Raw genomic sequence first — 9,492 nt, forward strand, 5'->3', positions numbered from 1 at the left:
TAGATGGTGTCTTTCTGAGTATGTGTGTGTGGCTGCATGTGTGTGTGTGACTTGCATCCAGTAGATGGTGCCTTTCTGAGTGTGTGTGTGTGGGTGTGTGTGTGGCTGCATGTGTGTGTGACTTGCATCCAGTAGATGGTGCCTTTCTGAGTGCTTGTGTGTGGCTGCATGTGTGGGTGTGACTTGCATCCAGTAAATGGGCGTGTGTGTGTGTGTGGGCGTACGTGCGTGCGCGCGCATGAATTAGGGCAGTCTGTCATTCCATGTTAATGCATCTTAGAGGGACACACAGGTGGAGATGTCCATGCAGGCCACGCGCTTTTCTGCAAGATATGGGTTTTACATGTGATGACATCTCGTAAACATCTCGGACATATGGCACCCCATTTTTAATCTTGTGTTAGAAGGAACTATTATTGCCATGTCTATATAATTGTGCTTTTCCTTATATTGTTAAAGGTGGGCGTAGCCTCTGATCATCAGCCGGATGTCCAGACAGCTCGGCAACATGAAGCCGGTGCTGACTGAATTTTCAGTCTCGTTTTATACTAGCATGTTGTTTTATTATGCACTTTATTTAACAACAAAATGCTGCCATTTAGTGATGAGCTCGCAATAAAATTTAATATGCATGTTTTAAACAAATGAAATTTAAATAAAATATTCATGTTTTCTAATTATTGGTTGGTTTATATGGTTTGATCTGTGGTTCCGAATTTAGGGGGCCCCCTCCCCCCAATTCATTGCCGGTCACCTCCTTAACTTGAATTTGGTTTCCACTGACACATTTTTTGTTCATTATCTCGTAAAGCCCGGTCTAGGGTGTAGGCAAGGGGCGTGAAAGGCCTCGAGCAGCAGGGAATGTGAGCACGCACCTTTTCGGGAAATATTATGTCATGACATGGCTAAGTCTGAATGGGGGCAGCTCGGGGACATGATGTGGTGCAAAGACAAATGCACTCACACAGAAGAAAGCTTCGGTCTGCAGCACAGAGCGGTGCCTGAGGGCAAGTTCACGCTGGAGGATGCAAGCGGGGGAATGAGGGTATTTTGGAGCCTTCTCCCATTGCCTTTGGCAGTGGTACCAGGAGCGGTCCATTATTAGTTATTGGTAGGATGACCAGATGTCCTGTTTTCCCGGGACAGTCCGGGGAAATCACTGTCTGTCCCGGGGTGGTCCCGGGAGTTTTTTCATTTTTGAAACGCCGTCCGGGGTTTGCATATTTGGGGGGCTACTGTAATTAAAACCGTAATAATTTTTCACGACACTTTCAGAATTTTGAAATTGGAGGTTTGGCTCAAACCCCCAACCTCTCAGGTACAAGTCAGAACACTTACTGACTTTGCCACAGAGACTGGCTTGGAAATTATTGTACAGCAAGCCATGTAATATCAATTAGAGCTAACGCTCGTTTTGAATTAACATGCCACGATTCACAGACAAAACTGCACAAATGAGATTATATACAGTTTATAGAAAGAGAAGTGCTGGAAAGATGGTTGGGGGGTGGTTGTGGCGGCGTGTTGGGGGAGGGGCGGTAATTGGTGGGCTGCGATGGGGTAGTCCCTCTTTTATGTTGTTGGCCGTCCTGTTTTTTTGTTTTGAAAATCTGGTCACCCTAGTTATTGGTGCCTTTGAACTTACTGTCCACAGGTGAGTTTCTCCTGCTGTTGAAGCTATTGTGAGTGAGAATCGTTTGGCTGTGGACTGGTGTGGGGAACTCATCAAAGTGCAAGGGCAAAGAGTGAGCCGGAGACAACAGGCCTAGTGGTGAAAATCCTGGATGTTTTGCCACTCTTCCAAACTCGAGTTCAGATGTGAAACTCTTCAAAAGCACCTGCTTTTGTGTGGCAGTAATCACCTTCACAGAAAAGTATCACCGCATGCGGTACAATTCACTCCCATGGCGTCCTATGTGGCTCTGAAATGGGGCATAGCTGAAGGGTCTGCGTACCCTTTGAGGTACCGCATGCTTACCGCACACAGTTATAGTCATTCAGTTTGGTGACATCACCAGGAGAGATACCACCAAAGTCACAATGAGACACTTGGGCCCCATTGCTAGTGTGGAGGTACAATACATTTTTGGCTGAAGTTCTTCTAGCAGGAGACCCCCAGTTTTACCGCTGGCTGAATTCTGAGATCCGAGGTCAGGTGGAGGATGTGCCAACCAAACGTTTTGCAGGAAAATCCTCCACTTTCCTTCCAAAAATAGGCAGATTCACAGCAGCTGAATTACCACTTGTGGCAAATCCACCGAAATCCGCACGTAGTCCTATGCACTCCAGAGCAGCAGCAACAGTGTGGGGGGGGGGAATTGTAGAATTACTGCTCGCGGCAAACCCACTGAAATCCCCACGTAGTCCTATGCACTCCAGAGCGGCAGCAACAGTATGGGTGGGGAATTGTAGAATTACTGCTCGCGGCAAACCCACTGAAATCCCCACGTAGTCCTATGCAATCCAAAGCGGCAGTAACAGTGTGGGGGGGGGGGAATTGCAGAATTACTGCTCACGGCAAACCCACCAAAATCCCCTAGTCCTATGCACTCCAGAGCGGCAGCAACAGTATGGGTGGGGAATTGTAGAATTACTGCTCGCGGCAAACCCACCGAAATCCCCACGTACTCCTATGCAATCCAGAGCAGCAGTAACAGTGTGGGGGGGAAATTGCAGAATTACCACTTGCGGCAAACCCACCGAAATCCCCATGTAGTCCTATGCACTCCAGAGTGGCAGTAACAGTGTGGGGGGAAATTCCAGAATTACCGCTTGCGGCAAACCCACCGAAATCCCCATGTAGTCCTATGCACTCCAGAGTGGCAGTAACAGTGTGGGGGGGAAATTGCAGAATTCGAGCGGCAAACCCACCGAAATCCCCATGGAGTCCTATGCACTCCAGAGTGGCAGAAACAGTATGGGGGGAAATTGCAGAATTACCGCTCACGGCAAACCCCCCAAAATCCCCATGTAGTCCTATGCACTCCAGAGTGGCATTCACAGTATGGGGGGAAATTGCAGAATTACTGCTCAATGCAACACCCCCAAAAATCTCCCTGTAGTCCTATGCACTCCAGAGTGGCATTCACGGTATGGGGGGAAAATGCAGAATTACTGCTCAATGCAACACCCCCAACAATCTCCATGTAGTCCTATGCACTCCAGAGCAGCAGTAACAGTAATTGAGTATGAGGGGGATTGCAGAATTACCCCCAAGCTTGTAAACAGGCATTAAGTATGATCTACTGTGCGGTAGTAAGCAAGCTGTGGTCAGGACATTGTGATCTGTGGGCCTGAGCCCAACTCCGCTGACAATGGGAGTGGTAGAGTTACAGTCATTGTGAACTCCCTGCCTGCAGGTGCATAAAATACCTTGTAGGAGTCATATTGTATTGTATTGTATTGTATTGTTTACTTATATAGCGCCTATACACAGGAAAGTGTTTCAAAGCGCTCAATTCAAGCGCACTATTACTGGTGTCTGCTCTGGACGGCGTCATTCTGTTGAGACAGCCCTGAAGAAGTCAGCCCTGCGTGTTGGCCATACCGCCGGTGGTACACAAGAGTAACAATTTGCAGGCGCCACAGGTTTTGTGATAAGACTGATACAGCCATGGCATTCCCTGAGTACCGAGAACAGCAGGTGCAATGGCGTGCATTGTGGGTGCCATGTGCCAATTTTTCCAAAAAGGTGCTGCCCCTTCATGAAAGGCGCACCCACTAAGGAATCCAGCCACGGGTGCAGGGCCGTTGTATGCATTTCTTGCCTCCTAGAAGGCATGTGTTGCCTGCGCCATCTCCTGGCAATGGGGGCACATTTCCTGATTGTAGAGGCGATCTGGTGCAGCAGTGCTGGTGGCACCATTGGCAGAGTCCAGAATTGCCCTAATCTTCGAATCCTGGACCTTGCCTCTTCTTCCCACCAGCAGCATGTCCCTAGCAGCAACAGTGGAGCTTATGCACGTCCCTCTAATGCAGCGGTCTGCAATCTTTGGCTCTCCAGATGTTTTGGACTACACTCCCATCAGCCCAAGCCAGCATAGTCAATGGTGAGGAAACATTGGAGATGTAGTCCAAAGCACCCGGAGACCCTTGGTCTAATGTGTTCCACCCTAACAGAAACAATGACATTCTGACTCTCTTCCTTTGCCTCTCTTCGCAGTGACTGATTCATCCCAGAGTCCCTTCTCTGCAGCTCCTCGACACTGTCAGAATCCGGAACCAGTCTCTTCACACTTTGCGGACCACCCGGGCGCCCTGAGAATGGGAGAACCGCCTTCGTACGAGGACGTGGTCAAGATCAGTCAATTCTAGCTCCGGGTGTGGCAAGGGGACCAGTGGTGGCCTTCAGCGTATGCCCTACTGGCAAGCTGCAACAAGTTTGACTGAATGTGTCGCCTTTGGGGAATGGTACAACATAATTTCAGACTCAATATGTTCTGCTCTCCTTAAGTGGGTCATCATTATTTGTTAACAATGAATGCCAAATGTGTATCAACTTTTCTTGTCTAGCACACTGACACATCCACTATAATGAACAGTGAGGAAATACTCGTGCACACTGGCAATGTCAGCTCCACCTTGTGCAGCATTGAAACAAGTTGATGTCCCTTGTCGAAGCCATTGCACCTTGTGCTATCCATGCCCACATACTCAAACGCAGACGTGTCTCTCCTCTAATTTTCACAAATCCTCTATCGCCGAGGTGATATCTAATATCTGCCTAGGATCCAACCTACAATTTCTATATTTATTAGTGCACTGGGTGGGTGTGGCCAAGACCCTTTTTGCATGGGGTCAATATTGATTTGGATGTGGTTGCCTCCCTTCTGTAATGAGGCAATTGAGCTAAACAGCTCCTGAATCTCTAAGAAGCATTAATTAACAGATCCAGTTCTTCCAACAAGTGATTGAATGGGTGAAGGGTGACTTAAGGGGACCCCCATGTTTCTGTCCTCTCCATGCTGCTGTTCAGTCCTTACATACCAGTAGTTGGAGAGATAATCCACGTGTAGGGCCTTTTCAGTCGTGCAGTTCACTGGCTGCACACAGCTCGAAAGTTAAAAGGCCTTGATGACATCACTGCTCAATCCTCCAGTAGATACAGTCATTATTGATGAAGACGTGGTTCTGCCGACATGGCAGAAAAACTCAATCCTTGGTAAGAGAATTGATTGAGGGTTCATCAAATTCAGACCTTTATTTATAAATGGCAAACTTCTCATGTAAGACTCTAAAATCAACCCTCAGCTTAAATCCTTCTGAATCATTTTGGACTCAACACCATCTTTCTGACCTTACATTTAGTTGTGTGGCTGCCTCGAGAATGGTTTGCTTTGGGTTGATAAAGCTGTGTATAAAGTAGCACTGCCCTTTAAGATAAAGACAATTTACTGAAGCAAAGAGCTTGCACTCGGGCTAATTTGCATACCCACAATACCTTGCTAATGTGGCTCTGTACTGCAGATGAACTGCCAGTGATAGTTACTAAATGGCGATGTCCCACGAGTGACGTGGCTCACATCGAGTATTCTCCTTTCACATTTATGGTGAAAGGATTTTATCAAGACTTTGAAAATCCACCATAACATTGCTGGTGATGTTAAATGGCAAAAAGCAATTACAGTTTCCTATGTCAACCCAATAACACTCCCATTGAAGGCAAAGTCCCTACTACTCAAACATCAACTTGTGTCTACTTCTCCTGACTTGATCACTACAAATCCCCCAATGTTGAGATCAACCAGTCCATGGTCAACTCTCTAGAAGTAGAGCAGAATGCCAATAAAACTGACATCCTGGATTAGGAAATAGGAACACATCCCTCCATACTGTGTCTTAACATACTACATTGCACTGCTGAAGTTGGTAAGTGGATGATTACCAATAGGTTCCAACTAAATAAGAGAAACCTTTTCTTGGTTGGACCTAAACACCTTATTGGGGAGTCTACATCAATTCCTCACCCATGTCTTTCGGTCTCCCTACGACTTTTGCGGCTAAGGTCAAGAATTTAGGGTGCATTTGGCAGTCGAACTTTCGTTGTGAACATCAGGTCAGAGCAATTGTACAATTTGCCTTTTATTATCTTTGTTTGCTCCGGCACGCCCTTCCATATATTCCATCATCAGAGCATGCTGTCATGGTGAGCTCCCTGCTTAATTCCAGACTGGACTACGCAAAAGGCTTATGAGCTGGTATTCTGCACAGCAACCTAATAGATTACAAAAGGCCCAAAATTCAGCCATCAAACTTATCATAAGATTCTTAAAATGGCCTCTGTCTCAGCAGCCCAGATTGCCTTCCACTGGCTACCTGTCAGACAGAGAATAGATTTTGAATTCCTGTGCCTGGTGTTCAAGTGCACACATGGTTATGTTCACCCTTATTGGGTTAATAAAATGTCTCATTATCGACCGACTCATGTTCTCCGCTCGGCCGACAAGTACCTCTTGAATATTCCTTGCAGCCAATTTGTGTCCAGAGGGAACTGATTTTTTTTTGTCTATGTGCCGCGGATGTGGAACTCGCTGCCACTATTGCTACGCCAGTTGACATGTCTTCTGGCTTTTAGGAAAGCCCAGAAAATCTTCTTTTTCCAGTAATAGGGGCTGGTTGGTCTTGTGACGTATAAACTCTGAAGATGGAACATTGTACAACCTGTGCCTAAATGCGGTTTGGTCTGTTAAGTTGTAGTAGTTTGTCATTTATATAGCGCCTTTATCCCATTATTATGGCCTCAATGCGCTTGTGGCGGAAATAGCATTGGAGGACTAAAGTCCAAAGTAGGGGAAAATTGTCAGAAGGATTACAATGCATGTGTGCATTTGGCCAAGATAGGGGTTAGGTGGACTGGCCAACCTCCAGTAAGCGACCCATGGAGGTCAGGCATGTGGATGGGTGCTCATGTGGGCAGGAGAGTGCACAAGTGCAAGAGGCTCGTTCTGTGTCCAGCTAGACTGAATTTTTGTCGTAGGTCATCGCTGCATTCTGCTGGCAGAGGTGTCGTACGTTGTGTTTTAGTCTGGTGTATGGTGGCGAAACGTTATGTGTCCAGCTAGACCGAATTTTTTTGCAGGTCGTTGCTGCATTCTGATGCATGTGGGTGGGGAGCTTTGTCTTTGATGTAGCTGTGTGATCAGATCGTCTGTATAATAGACAGGCTAACCTTATAAATCCTCTAAGCGCAATAGACAGGCTAGGCCAATACATCTTCTAAGTGCAATAGACATGCTACCCTCAAAATCCTCTAAGTGTAGGGCTATCCTCATGAATCTTATATGTGCAATTCATTGGCTATCCTCATAAATCCTCTAAGCGCAACAGACAGGCTATGCCAATACATCTTCTAAGTGCAATAGACAGGCTACCCTCAAAATCCTCTAAGTGTAAAATCAGGGCTATTCTCATGAATCTTATATGTGCAATTCATTGGCTATCCTCATAAATCTTCTAAGTGCAATAGACAAGCTATCCTCATAAATCTTCTAAGTGCAATAGACAGGGTATGCTAATACATCTTCTAAGTGCAATAGACAGGCGACCCTTAGAATCTTCTAAGTGCAATATCAAAGCTACCCGCATATATTATCTATGTGCAATTCATTGGCTATCCTCATAAATCTTCTAAGTGCAATAAACAGGCTACCCTCAGAATCTTCTAAGTGCACTATCAGGGCTCCCCGCATAAATCGTCTATGTGCAATTCATTGGCTATCCTCATAAATCTTCTAAGTGCAATAGACAAGCTATGATAATGGAAGATTATCTTCTAAGTGCAATAGACAGGCTACCCTTAGAATCTTCTAAGTGCAATATCAAAGCTACCCGCATATATTATCTATGTGCAATTCATTGGCTATCCTCATAAATTTTCTAAGTGCAATAGACAGGCTACCTTCAGAATCTTCTAAGTGCACTATCAGGGCTCCCCGCATAAATCGTCTATGTGCAATTCATTGGCTATCCTCATAAATCTTCTAAGTGCAATAGACAAGCTATGATAATGGAAGATTATCTTCTAAGTGCAATAGACAGGCTACCCTTAGAATCTTCTAAGTGCAAAATCAATATAATCTATGGGCAATTCATTGGCTATCCTCATAAATCTTCTAAGCGCAATAGACCAGCTAACATCATGAATCTTCTAAGCGCAATAGACCAGCTAACATCATGAATCTTCTAAGCGCAATAGACCAGCTAACATCATGAATCTTCTAAGCGCAATCTATAATCTTCTGGTGTGCAATATAAATATAACAAATTAAATTAAATTATCCACGGGCTCCCCATTAGTAACAGATGAATTGAAGTACTTTGCATAATTATAATAAAGCTTCTTTTTTATATGTAGCACTTTCTACTACATTTCTGTAACACAGCAACATATGCTGTATTTATTTCCCAATATAGCAGTACTCAATATGGTGGGATGAAAGGCTGAGTCGGCCCTACCCTGGTTCGAACCTGCTACACAGAGATCTCACAGAGTGTTTAAATGACGGAGCAGTCTTACTGGTGGATGCATGATACAGAAGGTCCATCAGAACCAATAGCCTACATACAACGTCTCACAGGTACTTTGTTCCGGAAAACAACATTCCAACCCGGAAACAACTCCTTTGAATTGGAAGGCTCCAACGACTCTGTCTGACACCACCACCAGAATTGACCCATCTCAACCCCAACAGTAACCTGCAAAGTTACTATAGGCCCAGATCATTGTTCCTCGCCGCAATGATACTGGACTCAGAGAATTAACATTTGAAATGTTTAGAAATGGAGAATATGCTAATGTATACACTATGTAACTGGTTGGTAACAGAGTTAATGCTGATCTTAATGTAGTGATTTCAAAAGAACAAAACATGTCATATGGCATGACCTGCTAAATTAAAAGGGAACATGCATGTAGTACACTGGCATGAAATCTATTATCAGTCCCAAACAGAACTTACATGTTCCATTACTAAACAAGTAAAATACTTAATGAATTGGTTTTCAGAGTTTTCTTTTTAAATGCAGCCTAACAATATGTTTTTTCTTCCTATTTCTATCACTTGTATGTTTTAATATTTGTTAATGTGTATACTATGATATGTATATCAAAATAATGTTCTCCTTTTGGGTTATTTGACAACATTTTCACATTGGCTTGTTAGTTCATGGCATGGGGGACTATTTGAAAGGTTCAATACATGAAGAGAGCAATACATGCTAGACCTTTTAAAACATGTCATATGGGTGAAACATGTCTAGGCATCTTTTCTGATTTGGCATTAGCTATTTCCACTGACACAGGTTTATTAGATTTTTCTGATTTTATACTTGTCTCAATGCAATAAGAATATGCTATCAATAAATTCCATTTCATGTATGTGATACAGTGAAGATGGTACAGAAAAAAGGGCACATGTACAATACAGAAGTGGAAAAAATACTAATCTTGTGGATTCTCAGATTGTTGTCGCAAAGAAGACAAAACAGTCTGAG

The 9,492-nt window shown here is 44.4% G+C and overlaps 1 protein-coding gene across 3 annotated transcripts in view; it reads left to right on the plus strand.

Annotated features, from left to right (window-relative positions):
* Nucleotides 1-9,008, plus strand: part of TMEM207 (transmembrane protein 207) — a 198,495-nt gene extending 189,487 nt beyond the window's left edge. The window contains exon 4 of one of the 3 annotated variants that reach the window (XM_069617450.1): nucleotides 4,163-9,008. In XM_069617450.1, the coding sequence (XP_069473551.1) occupies nucleotides 4,163-4,314 (152 nt within the window). In that variant the 3' untranslated portion in view covers nucleotides 4,315-9,008. The remainder of the gene's footprint in view (nucleotides 1-4,162) is intronic. The other 2 variants (XM_069617448.1, XM_069617449.1) reach the window with 2 other exon arrangements.
* Nucleotides 9,009-9,492: the final 484 nt, after the last annotated feature.

Source organism: Ambystoma mexicanum, chromosome 10 (assembly GCF_040938575.1).
Source record: "Ambystoma mexicanum isolate Mex_15411 chromosome 10, UKY_AmexF1_1, whole genome shotgun sequence".
In the NCBI taxonomy this organism is placed as follows: domain Eukaryota; kingdom Metazoa; phylum Chordata; class Amphibia; order Caudata; family Ambystomatidae; genus Ambystoma; species Ambystoma mexicanum.